Source organism: Neofelis nebulosa, chromosome 3 (genome assembly GCF_028018385.1).
Source record: "Neofelis nebulosa isolate mNeoNeb1 chromosome 3, mNeoNeb1.pri, whole genome shotgun sequence".
NCBI classification, from domain to species: Eukaryota; Metazoa; Chordata; class Mammalia; order Carnivora; family Felidae; genus Neofelis; species Neofelis nebulosa.
In genome coordinates, this window is record NC_080784.1 from 154,852,958 (window position 1) to 154,874,537 (window position 21,580).

Sequence of the window (21,580 nt, forward strand, 5' to 3'; positions counted from 1 at the left end):
AAAGACTTGATAGGGCAAAACTATGAAGGAGTATATTATATATAAGAATTTGATTACCAAAATATAAAGAAATATATTCACAGTATTTTAGTTTGTTATTATTTTATTCCAATGAATCTAGGACATAAGTACAAACCATGCTAAATTGTACAACATAGTTTGCAACTGAAAATTAAACATTAGCTTTTGATACCATTTTAGAGCTCTTTTGGGAATTCAGGCATTCAGTGATCTCTAGGCCACACAGTCCATATGCAGTGGCTGTTAATTATAGCAACATTCTCTCTGCTGATCTAGGAACTTTCTAAAACATTCTCCATATGCTCCAAAGAACAATTTGTCTTCTATTTGGACTCTAATTAAAATTTTAAAAGTACCTAAAATTTCAGCATATGAAGTTATTTTGTGTGTATGTACTTGTGTGTATAATAGGTGTATGTCCTATTTATGTTTAACTGATTTAGAGCTCCAAACTATGTATCTTGAAGGTTATTTCTTAAAAGTATGTCACAAATTACTCTTTTCTCTATATTTTGTGTTTCTTAATGTTCATATTCTGTGACATTATTAAAACTACTCCTAGTCAATATAGATGTTTTCAACAAAATGGATAGAGTGACATATGTCATATGCTTATATAGATTTCTCTCTCCCTTGTTTAAATCCATTAAGAGGATCTCTCTCAATACTAGAATTAAGATTAAGCTGGTCAGCTTCATTTTGTTTTGGTTTGGTTTTGATTTTTTTTTTTGTTTTTTTTTCAACTTTATTGAGATATAATGGAAATATAACATTGTGTAGGTTTAGGTATACATGTGGTATTTGGTACACATATATGCTTTAAAGTGATGTTATCAGCATAAAGTTAATATATCCATCACCTCACATAATAACTTTCATGTGTGTATGGTAAGAACATTTAAGATTTATTCTCATAGACTTTCAACAGCAAGGTGGTTACTTTGATATGTAGGGTTCTCTATTATTGGGCCATAAGTATTTCAATTTCCCACTCAGCCAAAATAATCACTTACATTTCCTTGATCATAATATAATATTTCTAATATGTCTGCTTTCCTTCACGCATTGTACCTACTTGTAATAAATTTGATCTCATCCCAATTCTTTCTAATACCCAAGACCTAACTCAAAGTTTATCATCTCCAGAAATTCTTTTCCAAAACTTTTTCCTCTAGTAAGTTTTATATTTTCCTTCTCTCTTCCCCTAATGTCATGTGTGTATATATTTATTTTACTTTTGTAGTCAAAATCATGGAAATAAAGTTAGGCATACAAGACTTCAAATTGTATTCTCATATTTATTAAATGTGTGATATTTGATAAGACTCAGATTTTTAGCTCTCAGTAAAATAAGGACAATAATGTTTAAATCATAGCGAAGTAATTAGCCCAATTTCTGGTCTATAATAAATAAATGATGGCTTTACCAGTTTTATTATCATGATTTCAGATATATTGTTAACTTAATCAAAGTACTTCCCTCAGGTATTAGAGAATATCTTTCAGAACAGGAACCATGGGATTTTCATCTATCTAAACTCTAGCACACTGTATGGAATGGCTACTCAAGAAGTGTTCAGTTAAGAGGATTTGCTCTCTATGTTCTCCAATGTGAATTTTAACCTTCTGTTTCTTTGTTTGCCAATAGCAGAAACAAATAACTTCTAAAATTAATTACTCTACAGTCGGGTGTAGTTATTTACAAATACAGATTAATTCTGTGAGAAGAGATAAAAGTGCATAGGCTTAAAAAGAAAGTAATATAAAGACAAAACATTTAAAGACAAAATTAAATTAGCTAAGTAGAGGTAAGTTTCTCATATATAACAAAAGAATAATAATAAAAACCTATTCAACTGGATTATTGTGACATATAAGAATGTACCTTTTAGTTACTTTTCCAATATAATTGCTTCATGTGACTTCTGATATATTTCAAGTCACTTGTTAAAAGTTGTTATTAACAACTTAATTTTAACTCAGAATGACTTTTCACACCCCAACTGATATTTTTATGATTCAGCATTATGTATCTAGTATCATCTTTGAGTTATTATCTTGTTCTGAACATTATTTGGAACTAGGTAGATTCAAACTAATTAAATACATAAGTAAATGCACAAATAAACAAATGTTAATATATAATTATAGTATTATTTTCTTACTGCTAAAAGACTAAAATTGTAAGAACTAATCTCAAAGAACGTAAGTCAGTGATATAAACACTTTTCTGAAATCAAGGTAAGAGTTTACTTATTCAATATCTGTCATATTAGGTTGATCTGCCTGTGTATAACTTGGTGTCTTCTATAAGACACAGCCACGTTAATTTACTTCAATAAATTAATTTTACCACTATCTTGTAGTCTTCATGAGGGTGTGGTTTGGATATAAAGCTACTGTAAAATATTACATTCCATAAGGATTACTATTTAAAAATTTATATATGAATACTAAATCTAATACATACAAAATTATGCTTAAATTAGTAAATACTAAATTAGCTTTTAAAACTATACTTAGCATTTACTAAATTTAGACTTTAAATATGATAAGGATAATAATTTAGAAATTATAGGCCAATAAGCTGGTTGCAGTGGACCTGAAATTAATTATGGGGTATATAAAAATAGAACACATACAATCAATAAAGATTTTAAGATATTTTTCTATTAATATTTAATAGTCATGCAAAACCACTTCAAAAATTGTATTTAAAATTTCAAGGGGTGGGGAATCTCAGTAACCATGAATTTTTCATTTGCAAAAACTCGCCAAACTACATAATTCATAAATACCAACAACAGACAAATGATAAGTATTCAGTGAAAATGACATTCTATGTTGGTACCACTATGCAATTTTACTTTGGCTTTTCACTCTACGAATGAAAAGTTCTTTTACATACCTCTAACCTTTGCCAGTCTCTGGCCACTTCCAAATTTTTACAGACTATCCTACTAAACTGATTGCTTCTGTGCTGGATATTGAGAATCCAATGTCCAATGTCATTCCATGACAAGAGACCTTGATTAGACTCTAAGTTCTCATTTCTACTCACTCTAGGCTCCTGCATTTACTTGATCATTTGCATATTTCTCACCAGTGTATCCTCTGTGAGTTCAGAGAATCTTCTGTTTATTTTTGTGTGTGTGTGCATTTTTAGCACTTGAATATATATAATCTCTTAATAAAGTAACCTCATTACTATCCAACAACGTTTCACTAAGAAAAAAAGAATAAAGGGGCACATTACTCTTTTGGCTTTTTTTATATTTTGTTTTAAATAGCTGTTTCTTGGGGCGCCTGGGTGGTGCAGTCGGTTAAGCGTCCGACTTCAGCCAGGTCACGATCTCGCGGTCCGTGAGTTCGAGCCTCCTCGTCGGCTCTGGGCTGATGGCTCGGAGCCTGGAGCCTGTTTCCGATTCTGTGTCTCCCTCTCTCTCTGCCCCTCCCCCATTCATGCTCTGTCTCTCTGTCCCAAAAATAAATAAAAAACGTTGAAAAAAAAATAGCTGTTTCTTACTGCCAGCAGATTCTCCACATCTGTGATTAAGTAGAGGTAAGTGTATATATATATGTATATATATATATATATATATATATATATACATACGTATATGTACATATATGTATATATACATGTATATACATATATACATATATATACATGTATATATACATATATGTATATATAAATGTGTTAAGATTCTGATATAATTACTTGTCATGATTAAGCATTTATAACTCAATTAACATATAGATTTAAGGTTAACTTAAATGTAAGTGAAAATAATGATCTGTCTTCTAGTAGTACCAGCCTTTGAGTCAACTAAACAGAACAATATGGATCCAAATTAAATATTCAAAATGTCTCTTGAAGGTGTTTGTCTAATCCTACTTTCACCAGCCTTCTTCATCATTACAATTAAATGTGTTTATATATATGCACACATGCACACATGTATACGTGTTTATCCCCAAATGAACAAAATCATAAAGCTATGAAATCACCTTTGAAGATAAATTGAGCTGATAACTTCTCTATGAAACTTTCCATAACCTGACGCTCTCCTATACTCTCCTCTTCTCACTAGTTGTGGTTGTTTCTTATATACTTATTCTCTTAAACACACTCTATTATATCAGTTGATACACCATACATCATATTATAAGTACTTACCTTCTAGCCTTAATAGATAGTATATTCTATGTATTTCTTGCAGGCAAGAATCAAGACTTAATCATACTTGTATGTGTAGTCATGAGCAAATATTTAAGAACACTACAAGGGTTCAATCAACAGATTACACACCAGTAAGCATTCAGTTTTAGAGGTCTTTCTTTTTTTATCTCTTTTTTTTTCAATTAGGGATACTGACTCTAGAGTTGCTAATGTGAAATGAGTTTCTATTATACAATAGTATATAATTCAGATGAATTATTTTTTTTAGCAACTGCTACATAGGGAAAATTTCAGTTTTAAAAGACTGACAATTGGACTGCCATTCAGTGATTATTGAGACAAACTGGTCACTTACATCTACTTGAACTTGATTCATGAAAAAACATTAAATCTGGTAATGTGCAACAGGCTACTGAGAAATGCAGAGCAAAGCAAGCAGTTTTATATTGAGGACTATAAAAACATATATTATGTGAGAAAAAAATCTTAAAATTTTCATACTTCTAGCGCTAGTATAGAGGATGATCACATTGCTTCCACATTGTTATTCGCAAATAATAAATTATAAAACATTATACTTCTTTGTCATCTTCTTGAATGATAACAAGAAGTTTGTCCCTGAGAAACACAGAGAACAATACTTTTTCAGATATTTCAAAAAATGGAAATAAAATTTTATTTCTCAGAGCACTCAAATATCTTATTGACATATACAATCTACAGATAATTTGTAACATAGGAAAAAAATTACAGCAGTAAAAAATAGACAAAAGATAACAGTCCCTTATGGGGTTCTTCGATGTATTAAATACACTAATGGGCAGGGGATATACTAGGTAGGTTGCTAAAATGTCAAATAGTAGTATATATTTGTGATATTGAATGGAAAAGCAAGGCAGCATTAAAGTTAAACTTCAATATAATTGCTAATTCAACATTTTGTGTCAGAAATTAATGATACAGAATTGAAAGGTTAGATGAAATTAGATGAATATATATATATATATATATATATATATATATATATATATATATATTTCTACTTATATCGGTGATTAACATAACATATTCCATTTTTGGAGCTTTGGTTCATTTTGTGTGTGTGTGTGTGTGTGTGTGTGTGTGTGTGTGTGTGTGTGTTTTGAGTCTTTCTGACTCTTTCATTGCATGGAAGTGCTTTTTTTTATCAAGAATGATGGTGGAAATGTCAAGATAGAATTGACACAGCTTTATTGATAAAATATATGTACATTAGAACTAATTAGTTCTCCCTTTAGTCCACTGAATCACATAGTTTCTCTTAAGGACAGGAAGACTTAAAAATCAAGAGAATATGTTTAAGAAATAAATGAAAAAAGGGGTCTGTGGGTGGCTCAGTTAAACATCCAATTCTTGGTTTCGGCTCGGGTCATGATCTCACAGTTTGGGAGGTTGAGGGCCTCATGGGGTTCTATATTGAGAGCCCAGAGCCTGCTTGGTATTCTCTCTCTCCTTCTCTTCCCCCTGCACTAGCACTTTTGCTCTCTCTCACTCTCTCTTTCTCAAAATAAATAAATAAACTTAAAATTAAAGAAAAGAAATAAATGAAGATGTATTTAGTCTTCTGTATTAACAAAGAAACCTAACTGAAAAAGCAGTACCACTTAATATAACTTTAAAAAGCATTATAAAAGACCTGAATATGAACATCCAAGAAGCTCAATGAATTCCATGTAGGATTATTTCAAAGAGACTCATACCCAAACACATTATAATCAAGTAGTGGAAAGACAAAGAGAGAATCTTTAAAACAGCAAGAGAGAGATGACATCCTATACAAAAGATGATCCTCAATAATATTATCAGTAGATTTCTCATCAGCAACTTTGGAAGCCAGAAGTCAGTGGGCTGATATATTTGAAGGGGAAAAACAAACACAAAACAAACAAAAAACCAAAAAACACAAAAACTGTCAAGAATTGTATAGCTAGCAAAAGTGTCCTTCAAAAATGATGGAGAGATGAAGATATCCCTAGATAAGAAAAGTTGAGAGAGTTTGTTATCGCTAGAGTTTGGTCCTGAAAGAAATTATAAAGGTATTCTTGCAGGTTTTAATGAAAGGACATTGAACAGTAACTAAAAGTGATATAAAGAAATTAAAATCTCGGTAAAAGTAATACACAGGCAATTATAAAAGCTAGCATTATTGTAATGATAGTTCATAACACAGGTTTTGGTTTTATTCATGATTTAAGAGACTAATACATTTCAAAAATATTAGTCTAGAGGCTAGTATTATTGTAACTGTGGGTTGTGACTACTTATTTTATGTTGTAATAATTTAAGAGATTAATGCATTAAAAACATAAATTTATGAAAAAACATAACTTTATGATTTCAGACACACAATGTGCAAAGATGTAATTATGTGACATCAATAACTGAAAAAAAGTGGGAACAGAGCTTTAAATGAGCAGGTTTTATGTTACTGAAATTAAGCTGGTATAAATTTAAATAAGTGTTATAACGTTAGGATGTTAAATATAATCCTCATGGTAACCCAGATAGAAAGAGTTATAGAATATACACAAAAGTAAATGAGAAGAAATTTAAGCCTTTTCAATATAAAATATCAGCTTAACACAAAACAGACAGTAATGAAGGAAATGAGGGACAATATAAGCTATAAGACATTTAGAAAATAAATATAAAAATGACAAAACTAATTTTCCTCTTATCAGTAAGTAGTTTTAATATAATTGGATTAAACTTTCTAGCCAAAAGACAGCTATTGGCAGAATAGAGAAGAAATCTGAGCTAGCTATATGTTGTCTACAAGAGAGCCACTTTAGATCTTAGGATGCAAATAAGTTGAAAGTGAAGGTTGGAAAAGATATTCAATGCAAATAGTAACCAAAAGAGAGCAGGTATGATTATACTAATATAATACAAATATACTTTAAATTTAAACAAAGTTTGTAAGAGGAGAAAAAAATACATATAAATAAAAAGTCCCATACGTCAAGAAGATATAACAATTATAAACATTTATGTCTCAACAAACAAATAAGAAGCAAAAATTCACAGAATTAAAGAAATAAATTGATATTTCCACAATTGTTACAGACTGCAATGTCCCATTTTTAATAATGAACTAGACACAAGATAAAGAAATGAAGAACCCAAATAACACAATGAACTAACTAGAATTAGCACATATAGGACACTGTATCTGTCAGGGAAGAAGATCCAGCTACCAATCCCAAGTGAGTATACCCATTGTGTGGAAAATGTGAAAATCATGACAATGTCAACCATCAGAAGTAGGAGTTCACAGACACTGGTCCACTGCATATTCTACAGCATTGCAGCTGCCAAAGAGGACTCACCATGTATATCATTAGTTGGAACAGCACTTTACTTACAGAATGGAGAAGAAATAAAAGATCAGTGTCTGTAGTATATGCAGGTCTCCCATGGCCACCAGGCCTGTCTGATAGCCCACTCAGGGTGATGGACTGCATGCACCCTTCTTCTAAAACAGGTGAAGATCCTATTCCCCTCCAGCATAAGGGCAGATATACTGCGGGGGCTGGCCAAATGCCATACGATGCATACTATTAAGCAACAAAAGAATTTTGCTGTGTACTGAGAACAGGGCAATATTTTCTTCTAATGAGAAGGAAGAATATATGGGCAAGCAGCTGATGGCCACTCGGCATCCATTTGGGGGAATGTCCCAGACTCCAGACACTGATTCCTCCACACTATCCAACAACAGAATACATTCTACTCAAGTGCACATGGGACATACACCAGAATATGCATACATTAGGTCACAAATCGTGTCTCTAAATACTTTAAAAGATCAAATCTTTTGATCTTTTCTGATCACATAGATTGAAGTTAGAAATCAATAGCGGAAGGAAAACTGGAAATTTTAAAAATTTGTGGAAATTAAACAATGCACTCTTAAATAATCAATGGGTCAAGGAAATCACAAGATAAATTAGAAAATGCTACATAAACGATAACAAAAACACAATATACCAAACTTACGGGATGCAGCAAAAGTGCTAAGGGGGAAATTTAAAGCTATAAACACAGATCTAAAAAAAACAAGAAAGATCTCATGTCAACAATCTAACTTTACAACTTAAGGAACAAGAGAAACTCAAACTCAAAGCTAGCAGAAACAAGGAAATATTAAAGATCAAAAATAAGTAAAATAGAGGACAGAAAAATACAAAAATCAATGAAACCAAAAATTGGTTCTTCAAAAGATCAACAAAATTAACAAAATTTTCACTAGATTGACTACGAAATAGGGAGATTCAACTTGTTAAAATCAGAAATGTAAGTGGAGACATTACTACCAATTCTATAGAAATGAAAGATTTATACAAGAATTTGTACTATGACAAATTGTAAGCCAAAAAAATTGAATAATCTGGATAAAATGGGGACAGTTCTAGAAACACAATTTTTTCAAGGCTGAATCGTAAAGAAATAAAAATTCTGGATAGACCTATAACTAGTAATGAGATTGAACCAGTAATTAGAAATCTCCTAACAAAGAAAAGTCCAGGACATGACTGCGTCATTTAAGAATTCTACCAAACATTTAAAGAACTAATATTTCTTCTTAAAATTTCAAAAAAAAAAAAAAAGTGGAGAATGCTTCCTAACTCATCTTATGAAACCAAATTTATCCTGATACCAAAGCCAGACAAAGGCACTATCAGGAAACTACAGACTAATATCCCTTGTGGATATTGATTCAAAAATCCTGAAAGAAAGAAAAGAAAGAAAGAAAGAAAGAAAGAAAGAAAGAAAGAAAGAAAGAAAGAAAGAAGAAAGAAAACAAATACAACATTATATTAAAAAGACTATATACCATAATTACATTAGATTTATTCCTGGAATATAAGAATGGCTTAACAAACAAAAATTAATCAATGTAATATACCACATTAACAGAAGAAAAATAAAAACATGATCATTTCAATTATTTCAATTGATGCAGAAAAAAACATTTGACAAAATCCAACACCATTTATGATAAAACACTCAACAAATTATGTATTACAAGGAAATTACCTTAACATAATAAAATCCATATATAAAAAAATCCACAGAGAGTTTATATTTGATGTTGAAAAACTGAAAACTTTCCTCTAAGATCAGGAACAAGGCAAGTATACCAGCTTTGCCACTTCTATTAAACATAGCACTGGAAGACCCTGCCAGAGCCATTAGGCAAGAAAAGGAAATAATAGGCATCCAAATTGGAAAGAAAAAGTAAAATAACCTCTTTTCACATATAATATGATTTTATATGTAGAAATTCCTAAAGATTCCACAAAATAGTGTTAGAATCAATAAATGAATTCAACAAATTAGCAGGATTACAATGTCAATGCTAAAAAATCAGTTGCACTTCTATATACAAACAATGAACAATCTGAAAGGATAGTAAGAAAACAACTCTAGGGGCACCTGGGTGGCCCAGTCTGTTGAGCATGTGACTCTTGATTTCAGCTCAGATCATGATCCCAGGGTTGTGGGATTAAGCCCTGGTCAGGCTCCATGATGAATGTGGAGTCTGTTTGAGATTCATACTCTCTCTCCTTCTGCCCCTTTCCCCCACTCACACTGTCTCTCCCTCTCTCTCTCTCTCTAAAATAAAAAGAAAAGAAAAGAAAACTGCATTTAAAAAAGCATTGAAAAATAAAAATTAACTTAACCAAGCAGGCAAAAGACATGTGTGATGAAAACTACAAAACATTGCTGAAATAAATAAAAAAAGACATAAATAAATGGTAACACATCCCATGTTTATGGATTGGAAAACTTAATATTTTTAAGATCTTATTACTACTCCAAAGTGATCTACAGATTTAATGCAATGCCTATCAAAATCCCAAAGATTTTTTTTTTGAAGAAACAGAAAAAACATTCTAAGATCAATATAAAATCTCCAGATACCCCAAATAGCCATAACAATAATTTAAAAGAAGAACAAAATTGGAGGGCTCATAATTCCTGATTTTAAAATTTCTACACTACAGAAATATAAGCAGTGTACTACTAGAATAGACATATAGACCAATGGGATAGAATAAAGAACCCATAAATAAATTCTCATATATGGTCACATGAGTTGTGATGATGTCTCAAGATCATTTACTGGGGAAAGGATAGTCTTTTCAACAAACAACACTAGGAAAATTGGATATTCCAATTTTAAGATTTCCAATTCCTAAAAACATAAAGTTGGACCATTATCTATCACTATATAAAAAAATTAACTCATAACAAATCAAAGTCCTTAATATAAGACCTAAAACTATGAAACTCTTAAAAGAACACTTAGGACCAAAAATTCAGCACATTGAGTTTGGCAATGGTTACATGGATATGACAATAAAGCACAGTCAACAAAAGAAAAAATAGATAAATTGTACTTCAAGAAGCTTAAGAACGTTTTGTGCATCAAAGGACACTATCAACAGAGTAAAAAGATAATCTATGAAATGGGACAACATATTTGAAAATCATAGATCTAATAAGGCATCAATTTTCAGACCATATCGAAAACTCCTAAAATTGAATTTCCAAAAATAAACAGCTTGATTCAAAAATGGCCACAGGGCTTGAGTAGACTTTTCTTCAAAAAATATGTGCATGTGGCAGATAAGCCCAGGAAAAGGTACTCAATATCACAAATTATTAGGGAAATACATATCAAACCTATAATAGTTACCATCTCACACCCATTAAGATAACTACTACCAAAACAAAATAAAACAGAAAATAAAAGTTGGCAAGAATGTGAAGAGACTGAAACTCTTGCAAACTATTGTAGGAATGTAAAATGATACAGCTTCTATATGAAAAAAAAATAATGCTTCCTCAAAAATTAAGAATAGGGTTACCATGTGAGCCAACAATTGCATTTCTGGGTATAGCCATAAGCATTGAAAGCAAGGTCTCAAAGAGATATTTGTACAGCCATGTTCTTAGTAGCATTATTCATAGCAACTAAAATGTGGAAACAACCCAAATGGGCAGATGAATGGATAAGCAAAATATCATTTACATACATAAACTAAAATACTATTCAGCACTAAAAAGGAAGACAATTGTCACATATGTTATAATATGCATTAACCTTAAAGACATTATAGTAAGTGAATAAGCCATTCTCAAGAAGATAAATACTATATAATTCTATTTACATAAAGTACTTAGAGTAGTTTAAATCATAGAAAGTAGAATGGTAGTTTCCAGGGGCTAGGTGGAGAAGACAATGAGGAGTTCTTGTTCAGTGGGTATAGAGTTTTAGGTGTGCAACATGAAATGAGTTCTGGTAATTTCTGATGGTATTGATTACACAACAGTTTGAATGTAGTAACATTACAGCTGTACACTTTAAATGGTTAAGATGGCAAATTTTATATTCTTTGTATTTTATCTTAATTAAAATGGGAAAATGGATGAAAATGCCCAATTGGGATAAGGATAATGGAAAAATAATATAATCATTAGTCATGTGACATTCAATTTAGTCCCTTCAGAAGGTAATAGACATTATGTTTTAAAGAAGCTCTGAGCATTAAAGAACATATTTAAGGAAACCCAATGCAGAGCTATAACACTGAAATATCAGAAGTTAGCTAAGTATTCATCAGTAAAGTGAAAGTTCAATAAATTATAGTGGACTCACTAAATTAACAAAGCATAAATTTTTCATGAAAACTACATAGACTATGAAAAGTACTTTAGCTGTGCAACTTAATTTATTGTTTTAAATTTGCATTCAAGAAGTTCATTCTCTGGCTCGGACCCTGGAGCCTGTTTCCGATTCTGTGTCTCCCTCTCTCTCTGCCCCTCCCCCGTTCATGCTCTGTCTCTCTCTCTGTCCCAAAAATAAATAAAATTAAAAAAAAACGTTGAAAAAAAAATTTAAATAAAGGGGCGCCTGGGTGGCGCAGTCGGTTAAGCGTCCGACTTCAGCCAGGTCACGATCTCGCGGTCCGTGAGTTCGAGCCCCACGTCAGGCTCTGGGCTGATGGCTCGGAGCCTGGAGCCTGTTTCCGATTCTGTGTCTCCCTCTCTCTCTGACCCTCCCCCGTTCATGCTCTGTCTCTCTCTGTCCCAAAAATAAATAAATAAAAAAAAAAAAACGTTGAAAAAAAAAAAAAGAAGTTCATTCTCTTTAGTGGACAGTTCTATGACTTTTGATAAATATATAAAGTCATGTAACATATGCCATCACAATCAAGATACAAAATAGTTCCATCATGCAAAAAAATTCTGTTATCCTTCTCCTTGATTCAACCACTCCACTTATCCTCAAACCATGGAAAGCAGGAATGTTCTCTGTCACTATAATTTTAACTTTTACAGAATGTCAAATGGAATCATAATATGTACACTTTCGAGTCTGACTTCTTTCACTTGTAATGCATTTGAAATTCATCTATGTTGATTTGTGTATCAATAGTTCATTCCTCTTTATTGCTGAATAGTATTCCATATATTACTTCATGTACCATAGTAGGTTATCATTCAACAGTTGAAGGATATTTCAGCTTCCAGTTTTGATGTTATGGTTCTCTTGTATGAAAAGAATCAAGGTAATTTAGTCAGGATTTGAAGGGTGTCATACTTGAGATTATAACACTTTCTAATTCCTATCTCATTATCAGATTCTCAGACACAGGTAACTCTGAAATTAGGGAAAAACAGTAAAATGGAAAGCAAAATTTTTAATTTACTTAATGTTATACTTCAATAAAGTTAATTTTTGCATATATTTTTCATAAATAAAATGAGACTTTTGAACTGAATCAGTTTTTAAAGATTGAGGTTCCTCCTCCCCCAAATCTTATGTTACTCTTAGTAAGTTAAAAAAAAAAAAAAACAATATAATCATAGGGATAATTTTTCTTGGTTTTCTATTAAAAATTAAATCAGGTATCGAAAAAGTATTATAAAACAATTAAAATATTCTCCATTTTCCCAGAAAAGGCTCAAAAAAGAGGAATTGCATCGTGAGATGCACCCATGGAAAAGCACCCAAATATCCTCTTTATCATTTCTTTTTTCTTGTTTTTCAATGTTTATTTCTTTTGAGAGAGAGAGGGTAAGAACACGTTGAGTGGGGAAGGGACAGAAAATCCCAAGAAGGCTTTGCCCTGTCAGTGCATAGCCCAACACAGAGCTTTATCTCACGTGGTACCATGATGTGAGCCAAAATCAAGAGTCAATGCTTAACCGACTGAGTCACAACTGCATTTATTTTTTCAAAGGCTTATTTATAATGGTAGATCCTCTCACACAAAATCACTTTCATCTTCTCTTTTTTCCATATTTTAGATCTACTTTTTTTCTTCAATAAGTAGATATATTTTAAAATGTAAATCAGTTTAGATGTTCAATTTTTGTATTCATTAATATAATCAATGCTCATAGCTTCTGCCTTGCAATAGTAAACCATGATTCTCAAAAGTCTTAAAGACAAAAAAAAAATCTTAAGATAGTTATTCCAGTAAAGGTGATCTAGAAGCACATTCTAACTGACCATAATGGATGACAAAGAGAAGAGATATAATGATTTCCACCTCTTCCATTTGTAATTCTTGTCTGTGGGTGTTTTGTATTATATTTGTATTTATTAATCTTAATCACTGAGGCTTACTTTTAAATATATTTTGATGGAAGTATCTTCCTCATTAGCATTTTTATATTACTTTAATAGCATTGACAATTGTAGCTAAATATATTTCTAAATATAAACGTTTATTTGTGCTATTTCACTGAAAAAAGGTGTTGATTCTTCTGGTATGAAATATATAAATGAAAGGAAAATGAACTTCCGTAACTAAAATTTCTACACATTTAATAGGGAATATATAGCCAAATGTTGCAATATAGTTAAAATCTAACAGAAGTTATGTTCTTTTTCAGCAGACCATCTCAGTTTGGAAGCACTTACATATTTATTTCACGTCAGAAGATTGATACCTCTGATATACCTCTACTGGAGTCTTTATTTTTCTGTCTTGTTCTATAACACTGAAGAGTAGATCATCCACCAATTATAAAATTTAGCAAGTCCTGTTCTTAGGTCAATCCAATAAGCCTGAAGAAAAAAGATCGGTTCTCTGCTTCATTAGCATGAGACATCATAACTCTGTGTTCATTGTATATTATTGATTCAAGTACACAGGCCCAGATTCTGCTCAAATAAATTCACTTGGTAGTTGAAGTGAAAATATCTGATGGTTGAAATTGACCTTAGATGTTTAATACCTTGGGTCCTCTGAGGGGGTCACCAACACTCATTACTTCCTATTCAAACCATTATCCTGATCAATGCGGTATTGTTCTTATGATTCACTTGCTGGATGTTTCTTGAAACTGAAATCATAGCATTTTCAAGCTAGAAGAGATTTTACAAATGATAAAACCAAAGGTACAGGAAGGTTAACCATCTTTTCTTCTATTCACTCTTTTGAAACTGGATCCTATTTTATTTTTAATTTGAATGTGATATAAGGATAATTAGAAATATGCCCTATTAGCTCTCTTCTAGCCTAACCCAGACCTATGTGCTAGATGAGCAGGCTCCAAAGACTTGACGTCATGATTTAAAAATACTTTGAAGGAGAAAGCCATCTAAACAACAAAATCAATCAAGCAGCCAACAAAACCTTGTTGGGGCTTTTACAAATGGCATATGGTAAAAAAGAAAAACAACAGTTGGTGCTCTGGTACAGACCTTTGAAAAGCTTGATTACATCACAACACTGACAACAAGTTTTTGTAGCTGTCCTGTATCACAGGGTCACATGTCATTATTAGAAACATAATGAAAAAGTCTGTCTTACAATATATTCATTCACCACATAATGTTATTGATTGATTTTAGCAAATGATATATGTCTGCTGTCATTTCTTTTAAATATTATTCAATACCTTTCTGCATGTGATATGAAAATTGTCTTTAAAGGTTAATTTAAAGGCTTTAAATCCAGAAACAGAATAATTTTGAGTTCAAGTTACCAAAATCGAGTTGAAACATAGAGAAAAATTAAAAGTTATATTTTCAGTCATAAAGTTATAGCAATCATTTTTCTATTACTGATAAGTTTGACTCATGGTTCCATTTTTTAATCTACTGATATCAATCTGCAGACTTTTTTTTTCCTAAAAGAAAAAAAAATGGCATGAGCAATTGTGCATATGATTTCAGAGGATTTAAGGACACTAAAATATGTCCATGTATCTCAGTGAACTTCAGATTAAAAATATCTGCATGAATTAAATTCAAAGATGGAAGTATCATTATTTACTTGGGAAGAAGGATGACATTCACTTTAATGCCTAAAATTTAAGTTCAGTGTAATTGAACAATCAACAGCTGTAGTTGACTGATAGTGCTTTAAATTTTTTAATAATGTCACGTCACATGGAGGGAAAAAAAAAACAAATCCTCTTAACCAGTCACTATTCAAAGTCAAAACATAGGAACATAAATATTCAGTAGTATTTTAACTCTCATGTATAATTAAGAATGGATTTTGTAACTTGAAATGTAATTCTCTCAGGGAAGTATGTCATATTACTCAAGATTCACATTAGGAATATTTGTAGATTAATATTTTTATTGTTGAGTGGCAAAAATAACATATGTGGATTTAAGCCAAGTGATGATCTACTTTAAGCAGTTCGGTTATGGTACAAGAAAGGAACAGCTGGTTGTCAGCAGTGTTTACTGTGACTTTAACAGACCACAGCAGCTACAGAATGCAGTCTTAATGAAGGAGAAGCTCTAAAGCCGCCCATGGAAAGAATTACAAATGTTTCAGGAATGCCACAGTAATTTGTTTTCTTCTATGGGTAACCAAATAAATCTGAGATTTCATTGCCTAAAAGAGGTGAAGTCCACAAGATGTGAATGTTAACAAATTCTTCAGGCTCTTTGAACACTAGTTTCATTTATTCTTTCTATTTTTCACTCCATAAGTGCTGTATTATTAGCATGGAGCAAAGGGAATAAATCCTTACAATTGTTTGACAAGCTAAAGTTCAGTACTGTGGGGCCGCATCAATTTGAATTTCATGTACCACTATTTCCCTTGACATTTCACCATAGGGGGATCCCACACATTTACCAGGCTTCCATAATAAGTACAGGAGGATATTTGGAACATATAATGAGTGGATACACACGAGATTGTGAGAATTTAAGTCAATGTAATTTGTCAATTGATATGTGGAATTAGACTTTAATTGGAAATGAGTATTTCAAAAGTAGAAGTGTAGTATCTAAGTTATTTAGTGTCAGAAGAAAGACACATGTGTGTCAAAAATTAGGACATAATGAATGACTAAGGCAGGAAAGTGTAATAAAATATGCTTTAGCACATAGCAGTTTTGTGAATTTTGAAATAGAGTAGAATCCAAAGTAGAAGAGATTCTCAGATTCTTCTCTTTTTAGTTGTTTCAACATGATTCTATAAACCACAGTTTAGCAAACAGTGATCCATAGAGCAATTCTGGCCTATTAACAATTATTTGTTGTTGTTGTTGTTTACATTTCATTAGATCACAGTGACAGTCATTTATTCATGTACTGTCTACGGCTGATTTAGTATTGCACTTGCAGGGTTGAGTTTCTGCAACAGAGATTATAAAGGCCTACAAACTTTACAAGATTCATTATCTGACCCTTTACAAAAAAAAGTTTACTAGCCCCACTGCATGAAAATCATGAAAGGTTTAATTCACATTGTTTGATTTGTGGATTTCTTTAAGATCTCTTATTCAACCATACAGCCTCTAATATAAGCCAGAGAGGTAAAAACAAATTTATATTTGTCATAGATATTTTAATACAGTAAGTGATAAATTCATAATTGCATTAGAGTTTAATCAGGACAATAGAACTACCAAAAATTTTGTCAGGTTAAAGAGATTACTATAGAAATTAGAATTTACATGAATGTGAAAGGAACTGGGTAAGTGAAAGTCAGAAAGGTGAGAACTGAAAGAGAAGCTACAATCACTGCCAATAACAGCCTGAGTCACTGCAGTCAGGCAGAGTTGAGCTTCAAGGGAAATCCTAAAAGTCATACATAGCTGGCTGTCAGGTGAAACCATCAAGGGCAAACTGGTAGAGATTGGTGGAATTTGCTGCCTTTAAAGATACTTGTGTGAAGGGCTTGTCAGTTGACTTGGGTCCACTCCTGGCTGCCTGGGGCCAGTACTTTGGGATACTCCCTGGATTCTGGAATCTGCTGTAAACCTCTGTTTCTCTCTCAACCTGATCTGCTCCTGAGATCTTTAGAAAGTAATGGTTTCTTTATTTCTGACTGTCAATTCTTATCAATTCCAGCTTATAAATATACATGAAAAAGAAATACGGGAAACAGAGTTTCCAGTTTTAGCTAAATTAACAACTATTGATTATGCTCAGAGATTCTGAGAGCCAGCAATTTGGACAAGGCACAGCAGGAAAGATTGGTCTCTGCTCCACTTGGCATCTTCTGCTGAAGTTTAAAGACCAAGAGGTGGAATCATCTGAAAACATATTCGCTTACAAGTCTGGTGGTTGGTGCTGGGGAAACCCAAAAGAGCTATGAACTAGGGCTGCTGAACCTCCTTAGGCATCTTTATTTCACAGTATTTGGACTTTTTACATGTCAGCTCAGGTGTCCAATGGTACCTTTCATAAGAATAAGAAGTCAGGTGGAAGCTTTATGATTTTTTATAACCAAGCTTCAGAACTGCTTATCATAACTTTGCCATCCTCTATTAACATGAACAGTCGCAAGCTTCTGCTGAGATTGAAGGGGAGCAAACGAAGACCACACCTCTTGTTGGGAGCAGAGTCAATCACATTGTCAGAGGGCACATATTTCTTCAACCCAGTTTGGAAAGCAAAACCTGCCACATTTTTAAAAAATGGTCATTCTTTCTGTAACTTCCTAACAAGTAAATTTAAATTTACTTTTTAGACTTTCTAATTTTTTGATATCACCACTCAAGACTAAACTCACCTCATGGAACAGCTCAAATTATTTTAAAATTTGATTGTTTCTTGTGTGCATCATGCGTATTTACAGATATAAATTTCCAGAACTGTAAATTTTCCTCAGAGCACAGCTTATAGTATTTTACAATTTGATACTCTTTAACTTATGTGTTATTTACAATTATGTTTATAAGTTTCTAAATGTACAATTATGTTTTACATTTTTCTTTCTTCATTATTATCTGCCCAAATTTTGTTGTGGTCACAACATGTAATTTACTAATATGATTTAAGTTTATGAACTTTTTTAAATGATCCAGCTTGTTCTCAATTTATATAAATAACTTTTGTATGCTTAAAAATAATGTGTATTCTTAGTTGTTTATTTTATTTTTTTAATACACAGACACATTCGACAAATTATGTTAATTATGTTCTTTAAACTGATTCATAAAATATGATTGGTATCTTCTATATCCTGAGAATTGGTGCTTATGTTTGGAAAATGTGAATTAAGAACATAGACACAAATCCCATCTCCCAATGAGCTTGTATTCTATAAAGACAAAAAAGGAATAATTAACATAATAACTAACTAAATAACTAAGTAAGTATAAATTAGAAATAATAAGTCACATGAGAGAAAAATGAGGAATGAGTATCATTGACATCTGTTGGTGTGGTGATGTTGATGGATTGCAACACTATATAAGGTGATTAAGGTTGGTCTTGTTGACAAACAACTTTTGTGTACAGATATCATTGATGTAAGGGAATGAGCCAAGTATATATCTTTTTCCAGTCAGAGGAAACATCCAATACAAATTCACTTATTTGGGAAGATCCCTGGCCATTTTGAGAACTAGCAAGCTGGAGAAAGGTAATCAAATTTGAGTGAGAGTAGTAACAGCTGAAGTCAGAGAAAGCACATGAAGCTAGACAGTTTTGTAAGATTTTGGCTTCTACTCACAGGAAATGGTGAGTTATGACATGCTCTGCTTTCTGTTTTCATAGTATTACTCCACTCTATTGAGAATGGACTTGGTAGAAGGAGGCAGTTATTAGTTAAGTGCAGGAGTCCATGCAGAAATGATGGTGAGTAAAACCACGGTCCTAGAAATGGAGATAGAGATGAGTGGCTAGGTTCTGAATATATTTTGAAGATAGATAGTGGACTATTCTGTCAATAGGACTGGGTTTGAGAGAAAAAGAAAGAATGATAAAGTAGGACTCTGATAATTTTGGCTTGGTCAATAAGAAGGATATTATAATTAAGGAAGGACTACAGATATAGAATATTTCAGAAAATACCAGTAGTTCAGTATGGATTATTAAGTTTTTGATGACAATTAGATATCCAGACAGTAACAGAGATACCTAGTAGGAAAAGTCTGGAGTTTAGAAGAGAGATATGGTCAAGAGATATACAACTGTGAGTTGACAATATGTAGATAGCATTTTATGGCAAGAGACCAAATAGAGTTTACCAAGATATTTGTAAATAGAAAAGAGAACTTATTAATTCTAGGATACCCCAATGACTAAAAAAACCATGAAATGATTCAGCAAAGAAAATTAAGTAGTTCTCAGTAAAATAATACCAAGAAAAAAAAAGAGAGAGAGAGAGCACGTAGTTCCTTATAAGCCAAGTAAAGAAAATATCAACTCAACTTGTCAATGTTAAATGTTGCTGCTTATGGATTAAAAACAAAACAAAACAAACAAACAATGATGAGAACTAAAAACATACTGTTTTATTTCTTTGGCAATTCCTGTGTGACATATGAGTACAGAAATTTCTGTCTTGTTTCTTTTTCTACCAAATTATAAGATTCTTGTTAAAAACTGAGAACAAACTGAGGGTTGATGGGGGTTGGGAGGGAGAGGTGGGTGGGTGATGAGTATTGAGGAGGGCACCTGTTGGGATGAGCACTAGATGTTGTATGGAAACCAATTTGACAATAAATTGCATATTTAAAAAATAATAATAAATAACTCAGTGGGATCTTTCACTCTGTTAGAGGAGAAGCAAATAAACCCTGGCACCATGTAAAAAAAAGAAATTATTATTATGAAAATATTCAAGCATTACTAAAGTTGAAAGAATTTTATAGTGAGCACATATAAAGTCACACCCTAGATTTGTCATAAACATTTAGCTATACACATTTGTTAAACATGCATCAATTTTAGGAACTCCATATAAATGGAAACACACAGTATTGCTCTATGCAAAAAGCTTATCTCAGTCAGCATAAGATTTTGAGAGTCTTTCAGTTTGCTGTGTATTTTGTGTAAACATACTTCAATCTTCTATTGTTGGATACCAAAGTTGTTTCCAGGATTTGGATATTAAAAGAAAGCTTCTGTAGAAATCTATGGAATACATTTTCCATTTTCTTGGGTAACTACGCAAGAGTGGAACTGCTGGATCAAAGTGTGGATTTCACAAGAAATGTTTAAATGTTTATGCTCAGTTTTATAAGAAGTTAAAATTTTTCCTAAAGAGGTGGTAATTTCTACACACCCACCAATAATCTATGAAATATCCAGTTGTTTTACATCTTTACCACGTTAGTAATTCTGGTGGATGTGAGGTGGCATTTCATTATGATCTTAAGATACATTGCCTAGGGGCACCTGGGTGGCTCAGTTGGTAAGCATGAGACTTCAGCTCAAGTCTGATCTCCCTGTCCATGAGTTGGAGCCCCGCGTTGGGCTCTATGCTGACAGCTCCCAGCCTGGAGCCTGTATCAGATTCTGGGTCTCCCTCTCTCTCTGCCCCTCCCCTGCTTGCTCTCTCTCTCTCTCTCTCTCTCTCTCTCTCTCTCTCTCTCTCATAAATAAACATTTATATATCTATATAATCTATATATAAAGGTATTAATACTTTGATACAATCTATTATACATATAGATAGATTATATGTAAATATATGAATGATTACTTCCATAAGTTCTCTAGAAAAACTTTATACATCTCCTAATCATAAAGATCATATCTTATCTTTTACTTTGAAAGCATTGTGACTAATTTACAATTAAATTAATCTCAGGGTGCCTGGGTGGCTTAGTCAGTTAAGCTTCAGACTCTTGATTTCAGCTCAGGTCATGAAGTCATGGTTCATGGGATCAGACCCCCTGTAAAGCTCTGTGCTGACAGTGCAGAGCTTACTTAGGATTCTCTCTATCCCTCTCTCTCTGCCCCTTTCCCACTAGAGCTTGCTCTCTCTCTCTCTTCCTCTCTCAAAATAAATAAGTATTCTCAAAATTATGTTTTGTGTATAGTTTGAAGTATGGTCAAATTTTTATTTTATTTATTTTTTGTATTTTTTTTCCTCTGTGGGT

At 32.3% G+C, this 21,580-nt stretch overlaps 1 protein-coding gene across 1 annotated transcript in view; it reads left to right on the plus strand.

Annotated features, from left to right (window-relative positions):
• Positions 1–14,385, plus strand: part of TECRL (trans-2,3-enoyl-CoA reductase like) — a 137,697-nt gene extending 123,312 nt beyond the window's left edge. Inside the window, exon 12 of the mRNA XM_058722420.1 lies at positions 14,162–14,385. Within this exon, the coding sequence (XP_058578403.1) occupies positions 14,162–14,280 (119 nt within the window). The 3' untranslated portion in view covers positions 14,281–14,385. The remainder of the gene's footprint in view (positions 1–14,161) is intronic.
• The last annotated feature ends 7,195 nt before the right edge of the window (positions 14,386–21,580 follow it).